At 49.0% G+C, this 18,349-nt stretch overlaps 1 protein-coding gene across 4 annotated transcripts in view; it reads left to right on the top strand.

Moving 5' to 3' along the window:
- Positions 1-18,349, top strand: part of MALRD1 (MAM and LDL receptor class A domain containing 1) — a 2,533,556-nt gene that overhangs the window by 1,687,002 nt on the left and 828,205 nt on the right. For 3 of the 4 annotated variants that reach the window (XM_085630827.1, XM_085630826.1, XM_085630824.1), the window contains one exon: positions 4,657-4,814. In XM_085630827.1, the coding sequence (XP_085486953.1) occupies positions 4,657-4,814 (158 nt within the window). The remainder of the gene's footprint in view (positions 1-4,656; positions 4,815-18,349) is intronic. The other variant, XM_085630825.1, reaches the window with a different exon arrangement.

Raw genomic sequence — 18,349 nt, 5'->3', positions numbered from 1 at the left:
GAGAGATTCAACCGAACCCTCAAAGGCATGATCATGGGCCTGGACGGTCCAATGAGGCGTAAGTGGGACGTCCTCTTGCCATGCCTGCTCTTCGCTTACCGAGAGGTGCCACAGAAGTCTCTAGGATTCAGCCCCTTTGAGCTTCTGTATGGTCACCCGGTAAGAGGACCTCTGAGTTTGGTGAAGGAAGGCTGGGAGCAATCTCCCAGGAAACCTCCCCAGAATGTATATAGTTACATGCTGGCCTTCCGAAACCAGACTCGGCGTTTCAGGCAACTTGCTGAGGCAAATCTGGAAGCCAGCCAGGAGGAGATGAAGCGGTGGTACGACCGGAATGCCACTCTGGTAGAGCTTCAACCTGGACAAAAGGTGTGGGTCTTGGCCCCAGTGGAGCCGTGTGCACTTCAGGATAAGTGGACAGGTCCCTTTGAGGTTGTGGAGCGCAAAAGTCCGATCACCTACTTGGTGGACATGCAGACTCCCAGGAACCCTTTGAGGGTCCTACATGTTAACCGCCTTAAGCCCCACTTAGAGAGGACCGAAGTGGGCATGCTGCTGGCCACTGATGATGGAATGGAAGAGGAGACCGAGCCTCTTCCTGACCTCTTAGTGGCCTCTGAGAAAGATGGGTCAGTGGATGGAGTTAACCTCTCACCCACCCTGACGCCCGAACAACAGGAAGACTGCCGCCACTTGCTGGGACAGTTTCCCGACCGATTCTCCCTGGTTCCTGGTGTCACAGATTGGTGCGTCCATGATGTGGACACAGGAGACAGCTTACCTGTGAAGCACAAGGCTTACAGGGTAACTGACAGGGTCAGAGCTTGCATCAAGGAGGAGGTCTCCAAAATGCTTGCGCTAGGGGTGGTTGAGTCCTCCAGCAGTCCTTGGTCCAGCCCCGTGGTCTTGGTCCCAAAGGCTGCTGCGCCGGGAGCCACGCCTGAACTCCGGTTCTGTGTGGACTACAGAGGACTCAATTCAGTAACGAAGACTGACGCGCACCCCATCCCCAGAGCTGATGAGCTCATTGATCGGCTGGGGGCTGCCCGGTTCCTCAGTACGTTTGATCTAACGTCTGGGTACTGGCAGATCGCCTTGACCGATGGGGCCAAAGAGAGGTCAGCATTCTCTACACCAGATGGGCACTTCCAGTTCCGAGTCATGCCATTTGGGATGAAGAATGCCCCTGCCACCTTTCAGAGGTTGGTCAACCAGGTACTGGTTGGGCTGGATGCGTTCAGTGCCGCCTACCTGGATGACATCGCAGTGTTCAGTGCCACCTGGCCCGAACACCTGCGCCACCTCTGGGAAGTGTTGATGGCGCTGCGCCGAGCAGGCCTCACGATCAAGGCAAGCAAGTGCCAGATCGGGCAGGGTTCCGTGGTGTACTTGGGACACCAAGTGGGGAGTGGCAAGGTGGCACCCTTGCAACCCAAAATTGAAACCATCCTGGCTTGGGAACCCCCCAAGACGCAGACCGCAGTGAGGGCCTTCCTGGGGCTCACTGGGTACTACAGGAGGTTTGTCAAGGGCTATGGAACGATCGTTGCCCCCTTGACAGAGCTGACTTCGAAGAAGCAGCCCAGGAACGTGATTTGGACTGACACCTGTCAGAAAGCTTTCGACACCCTGAAGACTGCCATGTGCACGGCGCCCGTGCTCTTGGCCCCTGACTTCTCCAAGGAATTCCTAGTGCAGACAGACGCTTCAGAGCATGGTGTAGGGGCTGTTCTTTCACAGATGACTGAGGAGGGCTGGGACCAACCCGTAGCCTTCATCAGTAGGAGGTTACTTCCACGGGAAAGTAGGTGGAGTGCAATTGAGCGAGAAGCATTTGCTGTGGTCTGGGCGCTGAAGAAGTTAAGACCCTACTTGTTTGGGTCTCACTTCCGGGTTCAGACGGACCACAGGCCCCTCAGATGGTTGATGCAAATGAGGGGTGAGAACCCGAAGCTGTTGAGGTGGTCCATCTCCCTACAGGGTATGGACTTTACGGTGGAACACCGTCCTGGTACAGATCACGCCAACGCTGACGGTCTGTCCAGGTATTTCCGCCTTAGTGACGAGGAACCCCCTGGGCAAGGGTAGTTCTCCCCACATTTCAGCTGGAGGGGACACGTGTTAGACCTGGCACCTTGGCGTGAGTTTCCCTTCCACTTTTTGATGGTGTGCCTCGACTGTTTTGCTGGTGTTGTCCGCTCAGGGCACTGCGCCACGGCTAATCCGTGCCGCAGTGCAAGTGCTCCCGAAGTAAAAGTGTACCTGTAATTGATGTCCATGATTGGTTTATTGGATTCACTGTCAGTCCCCAGTAAAGTGCACCAGGGGTGCCAGGGCTTGTGAATGCCGATGCTGCTGGTGGGCTTGCAGCGCTGGTTGCGCCACCCACGGAAGCGGCCTTGTAAAGTGTGTCTAGGGTCTGCCACCGCAGACCCTGTGCGCGGTCCGGGACCGTCGCGCTGACTGCGCAAGTGCCCCCACTTGCCAGTCCCTAAACCTTCCCTTCCTTACATATTAGCCACCCCTCTGGTAGGCCCAAGGGCAGGGTGCATTGTAGGCATAAGGTAGGACATGCCCTGATGTGTGTGGCATGTCTTAGTAGTGAATTACAGCCCTTGTCGTTTTTCACTATTGAAGGCTACCTGCTCTCCATAGGCCAGAATGGGCTGCTGGGATCACGCCAACGCTGTGACCCCAGTGGACTCAGAGAGCATGGTAGAGTGTCAAGTTTGGTATGCCTGAACTCAGAATAATAAAATACTTCTTGTAGTCAAGTTTATTTTAATATCCTGGGTTTGTAAATACTACTTTTAGAAAGTTAGTATTTACTGACCTGACCATCTCAGTCCGCCTCTGCTGTGTGTGTGTGTTCTGCCTAGCAACAGTAAGGAGCAGGGTGGGGGGATCCCCAGAGACAGGTTGGCTGCCAGGTGGTGGGTAGAGAGATTACACCTGGATGGGTGGGAGGAGTACACCTTGACTCTTGAATAGACCTGTGCTCTGCCACCACAAAGCCGGCGCCACCCCCTGTGGGGCGGCTGATGTCTCTGCCCTGCTGCTGAAAGGAAAGAGCAGAGTCACCATAACAAAGTGCTCCAGAACTGGACTGAGCCAGGCCTAGGCCCCCTGGCGCTAAAGAACAAAAGAATCATGGTATAAAAGTAGGAACCTGGCTCCTAGGAAATCAAAATCCTGTTTACCACAAAGAACCTCTGCCCGACTAGAAGGAGAAGAAGACGCTGGAGGAGCTGGCCTGCTGCTTGCCTTGCTGAGAAAGGAGAGGAAGAGACTTACTGAAAAGACTTTGCTACTTTGTGCTTGAACATTCTCCAAGGGCTTGATCTGAGCTTGCCCCCTGAACTGAACCCCAGGAACAGTGGGTTCTCTGTGCTTCTTGCTCATCCTCCAATTCGAGCCGTGTGTGCATCCCGCTGGAAAGAGACTGCGCCCCTCATCGCCCCTCCTAGGGCCGTGACACTCAGAAGCTCGCCTGCCTCCAACCCGTGAGAGCCCCGCTCCGTCCCGAGCCGCTCTCTGTTCCCGGGCCAGGCCGCCTGCATCCCTGTCACCGCCTGCCATTGGAGTGCGCTGAACGCGCTATCACCCCTCCGACGACTGTGATCTACGCCGGGTCATCCAGCTGCACTGACCGTGCCCTGCGACCCCGCTTCGCTATCTCCGGACACCTCAGGCCGCGCCGCCCCCGCTGTGGAGACCCTCCTGCACCGCCGTGCTAAAGGGTCGCGGGCCGCGCCTGCCTACTTGCCCACACCTGCTGATTGAGGACCCAAGAACACGTCCCAAGCTGAGAGTCGCACCGACCTGTGCCGACTCTCCACATCACGAAAGAAGTTCCAGTATCGGGCTCGGGGCCCGCAACGCCTTATTTCCCCGTTCGCAGGAGCCGATCTCTGTGAGTACTGGAACCACAAGTAACATTTGCAAGAGACTACAAACTATCCATTTGAAACTACGAACCAAGAACATTTGCCTGCTGTATAACCTGGTGGCCTAGCGAAAACGTTATTGGTCTTGTGATAAGTCTGCTGAGATATATATACCTTATTTTTACATAAAGAATCGTATTTTTATATATATCCAAGTCTGGTGTCCGTTTCTGGGGGGATTGATGTATTTACTGTGTGTGCGATTGTAAGTGCTTAACCAACAACGCCTGAGGAATCGCCTTGGCTGCTCACGCCACGCACCTAGAGGGTGAGCAAGGGTCATTCGCGAGGGGTTATCCTGCGCCCTGACGTGGAGGAGAGGGTTCCTGCTTGACACAAGGGCAACCTTGCGCCAACCAGAGATCCCCGACTCTAACACTAATACAAATGTACGTATATAAAATCAATTTGGTGTCTGTGAATTTTTTTCGTTTACATTTTGCTTGACAATGTCATGCAAGTGGGATTCGTGGTAAGCATGAGAGGGCATGTCAAGTTGACATGCCCTCTCATGATTACCAGGAATCCCACTTGCATGTGTAAAAACAGTTCTTTGCATGAGGTAAACTCCACAAAATATTTAGCAATTTGTGTGACTAATTAAAAAAATAACATGTTTTGTGCTGCTTTGGGGAGTTCGAGAGCTTATTGCATAATGTGATTGTATTTATTAGAACACTGAATCTTGTTTCCTTTTTCACAATTAAAGGTAGTGGGAGACATTTCCTTTTTGTCAACACATCAGATCGTCTAAAAGGTACAACTTCAAGAATTATGACTACTGAGTTCTTCCCAGCTAGCCTCGGGATCTGTCGAGTTCGGTTTTGGTTTTCCATTTCTGGCACCAGACACACAGGGACACTGAAGGTAAGACAATCTGTCCTTTGTTGTTGCCAGCCAGACAGTGTGTGCGCTCTTTACTGTATTTCTAACCGCAGGAGAGCAAGTCTTAATTCATTTGTAGATTTAACAAAGATATGGGCAATCTCTAAAGGTGTATCCATGTTATATACAACAAAATATTTGGAAATCAAATAAACGCTTCATTTAATTTACCTTACTTCTCTTGTACATGTCTGATAGGTTTATCAGCTCTGTGGGTACAAAGATAACTGTCAAATCCCTTGAAAGTAAATTGGATATTGCGGCGCTTTATTCTGGGATTTACGAATGAGGACAGTGTGTGCCTGACATTTTCTCAGCAGTCAGCATTTGTACAAATAGGCCACTGTGTTGTTTGATAAGCTGACGAATCGTGAGTTTGTGCAAAGTAAAGTGTTTTTTCAGTGAGTAATGGAACAACAATATTTGCTTGTACTGCTGGGCAGAAGACCATGAAAAGTAACCTCAGCTGCTGTACTTTAATACTTGGTGACATTAAAGGGTTGATAAATGCACCAAGTTAACTCAATGGCATTCATGGAGATTTAGGGCCTGAATACAAGTTTGACGATACCGCAGCGGGCTGCCACACCATCACCTCGCTCCAGGACCCCCAACCTCGACCGTCTGCCAGATTATGAGCAATCTCGTGGTCTGGCGGGGCTGTCTTTTGGTATTCCCATGGCGGTGCCTAATAAGAAGGCACTGCAATGGGAATGCCAAAGCCCGTTCCTGCACAGCATGAACTGTAAAGTCCATGCGGTGCAGGAAAGGGGGTGACTGCACACAGTGGGACACGTGCCCACTTACAGGTACCCCTTAGCCCTAAGGCAAATGGGGAACCTGCAGGGCTCCCCTTTTTGCCCTCACTGCCACAGTGTCATGGCAGTCTCACTTCCATGCAAACTGTGGCGGTGAGCAAACTCCTAATATGTTTGGCAGTCTCTCAAAGGCACCATCATGCATAATTGTATAATAGAGCGCACTACATATCCGCAAGGGTTCCAAGGCGCTGAGGGGGCGGGGGGTGATATTGCTACTGGTCAAACAGCCAGGTCTTGAGTTGTCTCCTGAAGGTTAGAGGGTCTCCGGTTTGTCGTAGGATGAGGGGGAGGGTGTTCCAGGTCTTGGCGGCGCGGTGGGAGAAGGATCTGCCTCCGGCTGTGGTTCTACGGCTACGTGGGACAGTAGCCAGGGAGAGGTCTGCGGAGCGGAGTTTCCTGTTGGGTATGTAGAAGGAGAGTCGACTGTTGAGGTACACTGGGCCGGTCTTCTGGAGTGCCTTGTGTGCGTGGATCAGGAGCTTGAAGGAGATTCTTTTGTCGACAGGGAGCTAGTGCAGGTTCCTGAGGTGGGGGGTGATGTGGTCGCGGCGCGGGATGTCGAGGATCAGGCGAACAGAGGCATTCTGGATTCTTTGCAGTCTGTTGATGAGCTTGGTTGGGGCGCCGGCGTAGAGGGCATTTCCGTAGTTGAGTCTGCTGCTGACTAGGGTCTGGGTGACTGTTTTCCTTGTGTCTGTCGGGATCCATCTGTAGATCTTGCGGAGCATACGGAGGGTGTTGAAGCAGGTGGAGGAGACAGCGTTGACTTGTTTGGTCATGGTGAGTTTCGAGTCGAGGATGACTCCCAGGTTGCGTGCGTGGTTGGTGGGTGCGGGGGGTGTCCTCAGTGATGTGGGCCACCAGGAGTCGTCCCATGCTGATGTGTTGGGCCCGAGTATGAGGATCTTCGCCTTGTCTGTGTTCAGCTTAGGGTGGCTATCCTCCATCCATTCGGCGACGGCCTTCATTCCCTGGTGGAGGTTGGATCAGTTGTGTGTCGTCAGCGTAGGAGATTATGTTGAGGTCGTGATGTCAGGCGATGCGTACAAGGGGCGCCATGTAGACGTTGAACAGCATCGGGCTGAGGGAGGATCCCTGCGGGATGCCGCAGATGATCTCAGAGGCTTCGGATTGGAACGGGGGGAGGCGGACTCTCTGAGTTCTGCCGGAGAGGAAAGAGCAGGTCCAGTCCAGGGCCTTGTCACGGATCCCTGCGTCGTGGAGTCGTGTGCGTAGTGTGCGGTGGCAGACGGTGTCGAAGGCGGCGGAGAGGTCCAGAAGGATGAGGGCCGCAGTCTCGCCGTTGTTCAGTAGGATCCTGATGTCGTCTGTGGCGGCAATGAGGGCGTTCTCGGTGCTGTGGTTGCTGCAGAATCCTGACTGGGAGGGGTCCAGGATGCTGTTGTCTTCGAGGTAGCAGGTGAGCTGGATGTTGACTATCTTCTCGATTACCTTAGCTGGGAACGGAAGCAGGGAGATGAGCCGGAGGTTTTTGAGTTTGCTCGGGTCTGCCTTGGGTTTCTTCAGTAGGGCGTTGATCTCAGCGTGTTTCCAGCTCTCAGGGAAGGTCGCGGTCTCGAAGGAGAGGTTGATGATGTTGCGCAGGTGGGGTGCGATGGAGCTGCCGGCTTTGTTGAAGATGTGGTGTGGAAAAGGGTCAGACGGCGAGCCAGAGTGGATTGTGCCCATGGTCTTGATTGTCTCCTCAATGATCATGTTGGCCCAGGTTGGCAGGGGATCGTGGTCGGTGGGGTGTGGTGGGTCCAGCCTGTTGGGTCCTGTTAGGGTCGTCCAGGGGTTGAAGCTGTCGTGGTTGTCGGCGATCATGCAGTGGAAGAAGGTGGCGAGGGAGTCGCACAGGGCTTGCGACGGTGGCATGTCGTTAGCGTTGGAGCTGGGCTTGGAGAGTTCCTTCACGACGTTGAAGAGCTCCTTGCTGTTGTGTGCATTGTTGTCGAGGCGGTCTTTGAAGGAGGTTCTCTTGGTGGTCCTGATGAGGTGGTGGTGGTTGTGGATGGCATCTTTGTGGGCTGCGCGGCTGCCCGGCGACTTCTCGCTGTGCCATATGTTCTCCAACTTCCGGCAGGTGCGCTTTGACGCTAGGAGTTCCGGGGTGAACCAGTTGGCTCTCTTGCTGGTGTCATTGAGGGTCTGTTTTTTCATTGGGGCTAGGGTGTTGGCGCAGTCGTCCATCCATGGTCTGAGGGTGCACTCACCATCGTCGGGGTTGGAGGGGTGGGTCAGTGGGTTGAGTGCGAAGTTTGTCTGTAGTTGTACTTCGGTGATTTTGCCCCAGCAGCGACGGGGGATCTGTAGGGTGCGGTGAGGTGCGACAGGTTTCCGAAAGGTGAAGTGGATCCAGTGGTGGTCGGTCCAGGTGGGTTCAGAGCCATGGCTGAAGGAGACGTGTGAGCTTGAGGAGAAGATGGCGTCGAGAGTGTGTCTGGTGATGTGGGTCGGCGGCGTGATGAGGTGCTCCAGTCCGAGGTTGGCGAGGTTTTCTATCAGGGTGGAGGAGTTGCTGTCGTTGTTGTTCTGCAGGTGGAAGTGCAGGTCTCCGAGGAGGATGTAGTCGGTGGAGGTTAGTGCATGCGTGCTGATGATGTTGCCGATGGCGTTGCAGAATTGTGGTCGGGGTCCGGGTATTCCGTATACGAGGGTGCCTCTTAGGGTGGTCTTGGGGTCTGTGTGGATCTGGACGTGCATGTGTTCGGGGGTGCTGAGAGTGTCATCTAACCCTGGGCATAGTTCACGAAGCAGCGCTATGCGTAGCTACACAATGTGCACTTCGCACTATGCGAGCTACGCGTAGCACTTCGCGAACTGCGTAGTACCCTGTTCGCACTGTGCAAGATGCCGTTTTCAATGATTGCACAGTACGGACAAGCATCTGGCACTGTGCAATCATTGAAAACAGCATCTTGCACAGTGCGAGCTGTAGGTTTCTGCCGCTCGAATAGATTTTTACTCAAGCGGCATCTTTCTCAAGCCGGACTGGTAGTTTCTCATCGCGAGTGGTCGCGAGCATAGGCGACCACTCACAATGAGAAACCTGACCTCCCCGCGTTGAGAATCTCGCCGGGAGGTTTATTTTCCACGCTCGCGACCGACAACTTGATGTCGCTGATCGCGAGCAAGCAAAAAATGACCGCTGCACTACGCTACGCTACGCGTGTTTGCACTATGCTACGTGTAATTCGCGTGGGCGAAGTAGCGCAAACTTCGCAAACTACGTGAGCGTAGTGTAGTGCTTTGCCGGGCTTAGTGTCGTCAGTGTTTGTTGAGACCCTGTTGGTCTTCTTGTGGACGATGGCGATTCCTCCTCTGACTCCGTTGGTGCGGTCTCTGTAGGCGATCTTGTATTCGTCGGGGATGGCCATGGCGATGTCTGGAGAGGAGGCTTTGTTCATCCAGGTCTCAGTCAGAAAGGCGACGTCTGGTGATGCGGTGTAGAGTAGGTCCCAGAGCTTGACGGCGTGTTTGCGTGCGGAGCGGGTGTTTATCAGGATGCATCGGAGCTGGTTGTGTTCTATCGTGGTGGGAGTCTCTGTGTCTTTGATGCAGGAGACTCTGCAGTTCTGGCAGGCGAATGGACCGTGGGTGCGCTTCGGGGTAGCCCTGCAGCAGGTGGGGACCGTACTGGGTTCAGAGCGACGAGGGTGCTGGCGTCGTATCGGAGGTGGTCTTCATGGCTGGTGCGGGGGCCAGGGGTTCTGGCACTAGGCGCAGTCCAGGCACGGACGGGCGCAGATGGGCTTGCCTTAGGCGCAGCCGCACAGCGGGCGCCATTTTAAGGGGAGGTGGAAGGGAGGAGCAGCTGGGAGGTGGGTGGCAGGGGGCAGTGATTGGGCGTGGGGGGGCGGGGCCGCAGGGGCAGCAGCAGTGGGAACTGCAATAAAATGGGCACGGAGGAACAATGAACAAAAAGCAAAATGGTCACACAAGGATACAAAAAGCAAAATGGTCACACAAGAAAGGGGAAACAAAAGAAAAATGGTCAGTGGGCCACAGAGGATAACAGCACAAAAGACACTCAGAGCGCTGGTGGAGCTGCAGCGGGGGGGAACAACCTACCTGGCAAGGTCAAGGGTCGCTCTCCTCACCGCGCAGTGGCCACCATTTTAAGGGGAGGTGGGAGGGAGGAGCAGCTGAGAGGCGGGAGGCGGGTTGCAGGGGGCAGCAAATGGGCGCAGGGGGGCAGAGCCACAGGGGCAACAGCAGCGGGAACTGCGAAAAAATGGGCACGGAGTAACAAGGAACAAAAAGCAAAATGGTCACACAAGGAAACAAAAAGCAAAATGGTCACACAAGAAAGGGGAACAAAAGAAAAATGGTCAGTGGGGCACAGAGGATCACAGGGCACAAAAGACACTCAGAGCACTGGTGGAGCTGCAGCGGGGGGGAGCGACCTACCTGGCAAGGTCAAGGGTTGCTCCCTGGACCCATGGAGGTCCAACCTCTGCACTCGTAATACGGTGGTCGTACCACTGGTGTGGTGACCCAGACGGCCACCATAACTTACACCACGAGTTTAGTGGTTCTATAGACCACCAAACTCATAATTAGGCCCTTAGGTTATTCACCCCAAATTCCAATGAAGAGATACTTAATGCATATTTTTCAGATACCTATTAAAACAGAAAAGCATTTAATAAACAAAGACACACTTGTGAAATATTAAACCCCCCACTCCCTCGAAGTGTTTGGGGGTTCAACAGTTCAAAGACAATTTTGAGAAATTTATGTCCGATAGCTGCATTCGTAAGGACGAATTCCCCAAAAATGTCTGTCATTTCAAAGATTATAAACGTAGTCCAGAAGAAGCATGTTATCATGGTCCATCTAGTGTCATGTATTTCACTTCTACATTTCACACTTTATCTTTGGAGCGAGTCAGGAGGAAAGGAAAATGTTACCCATCTCAGACAGCAGAACCTGACAGATTTTTAAGGGATAAAAAGCTGTGATGTCCCTCAGTTTAAGAAGTGCATATTGAGACAGCAGTTATATTATACCGATCACCATGAGAAATAGTGATTAATACACTGAAATATTATCTAAATATATTTTGGGGTAAAATGTATCGTTCTCTCCTCAAACATCAGCAGGTCAATTCAAACAAACTAAATTCAGCCACTCTGTAAATACTGACCTATCATTTTCAAGACAAAACTGGTTGTATGCTGCAATGGCACTTTTTTCCTTGACTTTTGTCTAAAATTTGCTCCTCAAACATATCATGAACCTTCACTTATTACATGTAATATTGAAAGTTGCCTGATCATTGAGCCTGTAAGGAAACAATCGAACATGTCAAGTCAATTGTGAGAAACTCATAAAATCGTTCTCCTCTCCTGTGGAAGAATATTTCCCCAACCCAAGCTATTCTAATTACATGCATGGGAGGATTTTAATTGCAGACAAGATTGCACGTTTCTCCCTCCAGAAAGGATTAGATAAATCAAAACACTCTCCTTGTTTTACAAATATTCCTAAACTCAATTTAGTGAGGATAGACGTACCTAGAATTAATGGAGCCTGAATTACTTTCTCAATATAGAACAGTCTATAAAACAGGTTGATGTCATATAAAAAGGTAATTCAATTTACTGGTAAAAAATACTACTCAAATTGTCTAATGTTGGCTATGAGCAAGCAAAAGGATAGTCTTAACATTAAAAACAAACAGTCTAACAGCATCCTCTCTATCCCTTCACTAATTTGGACCAACTTCTCCTGTATTCACATATTTCAATTTATTATTGACAACATTGCACCTTTTCTACAAGTTATACGAAGTAATAGCTCAATCCAAACTGTGTCTAGAACTCCGGATCCCATTATTGCTGCTCACAAAATTAACATTGTTAATATAACAAATGAGATTGCTCTCCCTCTCTCTTTCGATCACTTTCATAGTCTCTCTCTTCATCAACTTCAAGAACTAATACAAAACTGTAAATCAGGCTCCTCCTTGTATCTTATTCTAATGAAATTATCGATAAAAATATTGCAGAACTTAATAAAGTAATTTATGAGATAGTTAATCTATCCTTATAGTCTAGTGCTCTTCCTACAGAACTCACAAAAGAGACTCTTAAAACTCTGCAATAGAAAATTGATCTTGATCCCATGGATGAGGCTAACTATTATCCCAGTACCCTTCTTCCTGCCAAGGCCAAATGTTGGAAAGTATACTTGGCAAACAATTGCTGTAATTCCTGGAAGATGATGTACTCTCAGATGATGCTTAAGTCTGCTTGAGATCCAACAGGAACACTGGGTAGTGGATATTGCCTATGCAGTCCATAGGCATAAAGACCAAGGATAAGCGCTTGCTCATGAAATGCTGGGTAAAGTTGGGGGCCATTTGAAACTCTCTTTATTTGGTTCAATCCGAAGCTGGATCATTGTATTTTTTAAGAGGCAGAAAAGGGCAAAGTTATGTCTTTGCTTCACAAGTTCTGCATGATGCCTGCTGCATCAGGTGACGGTATGAGATCTGTATAGAGGATAATTGCAGGTACTTAGGGACCCTGCTGAATGAGGATGCCATCCCTATGTGTGGCCTATGTGTGCCAAAATCCTTAGACTAAGCTAGGTTGGCAGCTTCAGAATATTACGTGCCCCTCCCCCTCTTGCCTGCTCTCAATGGTCCATTGTACTGCCCCTGCAGCCTACCCTCTGTAGTCAGCTTGCTGCTCCACCCATTGCCCTCCTTCCTTCATGTGCATGCCCCTTACCCATTCTCTTGCCCTCCAGGGACTATTTTGCTTCTACTAATCCTCCTGCTTGCCTATGGTTGGTTGTGCTTCTACTGCACCCCTGCATGATAAGATTGCTCCTCTGGACCTAGCCCCCTCCCCCTGTTGCCCATGTTTGGGCCCTGTCAGCTCCATCCTGCTCACCATGGTTCATTGTGCTGCCACTGGCCCTCCAGCTTGCACTGAATGGCCATTTTACTGCCCTTACCTCCCTCCCCTAACCATCTGTTGTCCATGTGAATGCCCCTGCTTCCTCCGTCCATTGTAATGCCACCTCCCCCATCCTCCATGGTCCACTGTGCTACTATTTTCACTCCTGCTTACCCTGAATGGTCCATTTTACTGCCATTGCACCTCTTGCCTGCCTTGGGTGGTCTGCTTGATGTCTCTTCCCCCTCGTGCCCTCCATGGTCTATTGTGATGCCACTGCCCTCTGGCATGCCCTTTGTTGTCTATTGTGCTGCCACTACCCATGCCACATGCCCTCCATGGTCAGCTTGTTGACCCTGCCACCTACTTGCTGACCTCCATTATCAGAGTCCATGCCCTTTCCCTATCCCTCCTGCCCACCAGTGTGCTGCCACTGCCCTTCCCTCCTTCCATCCATGGTTTGTTATGCCACCACATCGTTTCTCACCTGCCCTACATGATTGGATTGCTGTCCCTGCCCTTCATGGTCCATTGTTCTGCCATTGCCTCTTGACTTGCCCGACGTGGTATGTTGTGCTGTCAATGCCCCTCCTGCTTCCCCAGCATGGTCATCTTGCTGCGTCTGCTCCTGCCTTGTCCTCCATTGTCTGAGTCGGCGCCCTTGTCCACTCCCTCCTTAAAGTATTCTAATGAGTGCTAACATTCTGTATTAATGACAAAAGTGTGGCACTCTTGTCATGTCATCTTGATGGAATCAAAGCTGTACAATCTAAAGCTTTTCCTTAGAAAGAGAACAGAATGAGGGGGTTCTTTTTCTTATAAAAATTATGGTTAGTGCTCTAGAAAACTTTCTAAGTTCTCAAATAGTGACAAAGGGCGTTTTAACTATTTGCTATTTGTATGTTTTTTCAACCGATTGATTACTTGATCATTAGTTGCAGGAGTTACTTAAGCATTTTGCACATTTCTATAATTGGCCTACATCTGGGTGAAATCTGGGCTCTTTTATCTCAGGCGGCCATCTTGGGAGAGTTTTTGGTCATCAAACTCATTTCATTATTTGCTGCAATATCCTATATACGGAATGTTTTCAGTTTTACAGGTTGGATTCCATCAAGAAAAAATTGAAATTAGCACTCCCGTTGCTCATTAGAACACTGTGGTAAAGCCACTGTGATCATGACGAGTTAGTTAACTGTCAGGCTGCCTCTGATTTCCCTATTATGTTTTCTACAATGCTAACCATAATTTGTAGAACCCTCATTTTGTTAATTTCTAAATGACATTTTAAAGTTTTGCAGCTTTGATTCAATCAAGATGGTTACAACGCCTCTCTATATTTTATGCAAAATGTGCATTGTTAATAGTGTACAGAACAAATAATCTACTCTTGAATCCACATATGCATACTGACATGAAACTATTGCACCTTAAACAAATTTGCTAGGACATGTTACTGTGTTTTTTCCTGGCTTTTGCTATCAAGGCCTCCATTAGGCCTCAACACGATTGTGTCTAAAATGGGTATCACAGCATTGTGTTTATATGCAAGCTGCACAACGGTCAGCAAGACATAATATTTGTATTTTTAAATTTTAAAGAAGGCCCTCTATCTTTGTTACAGTTTCTCAAGAACCTTCCTCTTGCCATGCAATATTATTTCGACACCTTTGAATGACACTTGGTCACATATATATATATATATATATATATATTCCCTTCAGTTTGCCTGAGTTTCTCTGCCCAAATGGAGGCGGGCTCACAATTAGGTCACGAACCTCCAAAATCCCCAAAATACACTGTTATATAAGCAAACAATGCTGAGCCCAATTCCTTCATAGCATGGTTCATTTAGTATTTCATGTAGCGTGGGCGTTTTTGCTACATGAAATACTAAATAAACCACGCTACGAAGGAATTGGGCTCAGCATTATTTGTTTATATAACAGCGTATTGTTGGGATATATATATATATATACATACATATATTTTATTTATTTTTTTCACTGAAAAAAACACAGATTTTAGGGATGTTATAGTTAGTTGGACATTTCACTCGTACAAAACCAGAGAAAGAAGCAACATAGGAGCAGAAAGAGGGAAGAGGGGTACAGAAAGAGGCAAGAGAAGTGCAGAAAGAAGCAACAGAGGTGCAGAAAGAGGCAAGCGAAGTTCAGAAAGAGGCAGCAGAGGTGCAGAAACAGGGAGAAGAGGTGTAGAAAGAGGGAACAGCGGTGCAGAAAGAGAGAAGAGGGGTGCCGAAAGAGGCAAGAGAGGTTCAGAAATTTGCAAGAGAGGTGCAGAAAGAAGCAAGAGCAATGTAGTAAGAAACAACATAGGTGCAGCAGGAGGCAAGATGGGTACAGAAAGAGGCAAAAAAAAGAGCAGAAACAAGCACAAGAGATGCGTAAAGAGGCAAGAGGGGTGCAGAAAGAGGCAAGAGAGGTGCAGAAAGAGGTAAGAGAGGTGCAAAAAAGAGAGAAGCAAGAGAGGTGTAGAAAGAAGCAAGAGAAGTGCAGGAAGAAGCAAAAGAGGTACAGAAAGAGGCAAGAGAAGTGAAGAACAAACCAACAGAGGTGCAGAAAGAGGCAAGAGGGGTGCTAAAATAGGCAACAAGTTGCAGAAACAGGCAAAAGAGGTGCACAAAAAGGAATCAGGGTTGCACACAGAGGCAAGAGAGGTACAGAAAGGACCAACAGGGGTGCAGAGACAAGCAGGGTGCAGAAATGTACAAGAGAGTAGCAGATATAAACAAAAGCAGTGCAGAAAGAACCAACAGAGGTGTAAATAAAGGCAAGAGGGGCAAAAGAAGTGCAGACAAAAGCAAAAGAGGTACAGAAAGAGGCAGGAGGGGTGCAGAAGGAGGCAAGAGAGGAGCAGAAAGAGGCAAGAGAGGTGCATACAGAGGCACGAGGGGTGCAGAAATTTGCAAGGGAGGCGCAGAAAGAAGCAAGAGAAGTGCCAAAAGAAGGAACAGAGATTCAGAAAGAGGCAAGAGAGCTGCAAACAGAGGGAAGAGAGGTACAGAAACAACCAAGACAGGTGCAGAAAGAGGCAAGAGGGGTGCAGAAAGAGGCACGAGAAGTACATAAAGAAGCAACAGAGGTGCAGAAAGAGACAAGGAAACTGTTACAGAAACAGGCAATAGATGTGCAGAAAGAGGGAACAGGGGTGCAGAAAGAGGCAAGAGAGGTGCAGAAAGACGGAAAAGATGTGTAGAAAGAGGGAAGAAGGGTGTAGAAAGAGGCAAGAGGGGTGCAGAATGAAGCAACAGAAGTGCAGAAAGAAGCAAAAGAAGTGCAGAAAGAAACAACAGATGTGCAGAGAGAGGCAAGAGGGTGCAGAAAGAAGAAGAGAAGTGCAACAAAGAAGCAACAGAGGTGCAGAAGGAAGAAACAGGGGTGTAGAAAGAGGCAAAGAGCAGTGTAGTAAGAAACAACAGAGGTACAGGATGAGGCAAGAGGGGTGCAGGAAGAGGCAAGAGCAGTGCAGAAAGAACCAGGAGACATTCAGGAAAAGGTAAGAAGGGTGCAGAAAGAAGGTAGAGATGTGCAGAAAGAAACAACAGAGGAGGCAAGAGAAATGCAGAAAGAGGCACAAGAGTTGCAGAAACAGACAAAAGAGGTGCATGAGGAAGCAAGAGCAGTGCATAAAGAACCAAAAGAGGTGCAGAAGGAAGCAAAAGAGGTGCAGAAAAAGCAAGAGCAGTGCAGTAGGAAACAACAGAGATACAGGAGGAGGCAAGATGGGTGCAGAAAGAGGCAAGAGAAGTGCAGAAAAAACCAAGAGACATGCAGGAAAAGGGAAGAAGGGTGCAGGAAGAGGCACGAGGGGTGCAGAAAGAAGGAAGAGTAGTGCAGAAAAAACAACAAAGGTGCTGAAAGAGGCAGGAAGGGTGCAGAAAGAGGAAAGAAAAGTGCAGGTAGAAGCAACAGAGGCACATAAAGAGGCAAGAGTGGTGCAGAAAGATGGAAGAGAGGTATAGAAAGAGGCAAGAGAGTTTCACAAAGAGGGAAGAGGGGTGCAGAAAGAGGCAAGAGGGGTATAGAAAGAAGCAAGTGAGGTGCAGAAAGATACAAGAGAGTTGCAAAAGGAGGCTAGAGAATTGCTGAAAGAAGCAACAGGGGTGTAGAAAGAAGCAAGAGAAGTGTAGAAATAGGCAAGTGAGATATAGAAAGAGGCAAGAGAGGTACAGAAAGAGGGAAGATGAGTGCAGAAAGAAGCAAGAGTGGTTTGCACACCATTAAAACCAATTTAATACCCACATTTAGCAATAAGTAACAGGTGAGCATTCTAGGGGTGCAAAGGGCCTTCCACCACGCTGTAACACTTGTCGCTGCATTTTTGGTATCGTTTGAGCCAGAAAAAAGATTTTTTTGTTCAAATTTGCAGAATTTGCAGCAGATGACGGATTATGTGGCAAATGTGATAAATGTAAAATTGTGCAAAAGTCGGTGCAGCCAAGCAGTCGCATAATTCCAGTTGGCCCTGCTCATATCTCTGACTAGGTCCAGATGTGCTCCTCCGTGGTTCCTTCTTTTTTTTGGATCATTGACTTTATAGTTTAGCTTCTATGGAAACAAGGAAGACTAAACCTGAGGTTGCCACTGAGACTATCATACCACACAATTACTCTCCATAACACATAATAACACATAATACCACTCTACATAATTCCTATACACTAAATACACATACTTTCTATCCAAATAATTTCACTGCACAACATACCACATAATTCCACTACACACAACCTACATCCACTCCACTCCAAGAAACATTAATAAAACACTTTTACATTTACAACGCCAATAACTCTCGCAAATGTGAAACCTATTACATTGCAAATGCTTCTTTGACTAGTAGTCACATTTGAAGAGGGATGGAGAAAGGGGACTGGGCCTCCAACCACCGCTCAGGAATTCTGCTGCATAGGACTTACAGGAAGTACCAGGAGGGCTTCCTGGCCCCCAAAGACCCTCAGGAGAAATGTGGACTTCATCCCCCAACATGTAGTGTGCCAGGAGGTTCGTTTGCAGAGCCGTGGAGAAAAGGGGGCATGATCTCCTAAGACCTCTAATCAATCCCACTGGTTCCTCTTGCGACTCTTCGACTGCACCAATTTTCGCATTTTTATAAATGTTCTGCATTTGCCACATAATCAATAATCTGCTGCATAATCTGCAGATTCGAACTAAAAAAGCCTTGTTTCTAGCTCAAACGGCTCAAATGTTCCCAAAAATGCAGTGACAAGTGTTACAGTATGGTGGAAGGCCCTTTGCCAAGCTGGAATGGTCACTGGTTAATTATTGCTAAATGTGGGTGATAAATGGGTATTAATGGTGCACAGACCACTCTTCCTTCTTTTTGTGCCTCGTTTGCCTCTTTCTGCACCTCTCTTGTTTCTTTCTGCAACCGTTTTGTCTCTTTCATCACTTCTGTTGCTTTTTTCTGCACTTGTGTTGCTTTTTTCAGCACTTCTTTTGCCTCTTTCTGCACTTCTCTTGCCTGCTTATGCACTTCTCTTGCCTCTTTCTACACCTCTCTTGCCTCTTTTTGCACCTCACATGCTTCTTTCTGCACCACTCTTACCTCTTTCTTCACCTCTCTTCCCTCTTTCTGCAACCCTCTTTCCTCTTTCTGCACCTTTCGTGCCTATTTCTGGACCTCTGTGCCCTCTTTCTGTTCCTCTCTTGCCTGTTTCTGCACCTCTATTGCTTCGATCTGCACATTTCCTGCCTCTTTCTGCATTTCTGTTGCTTCTTTCTGCATTTCTTTAGCC

Source organism: Triturus cristatus, chromosome 10 (assembly GCF_964204655.1).
Source record: "Triturus cristatus chromosome 10, aTriCri1.1, whole genome shotgun sequence".
NCBI classification, from domain to species: domain Eukaryota; kingdom Metazoa; phylum Chordata; class Amphibia; order Caudata; family Salamandridae; genus Triturus; species Triturus cristatus.
Note: the sequence above shows the minus strand (reverse complement) of the source record. Positions and strands in the feature narration are given on the sequence as shown.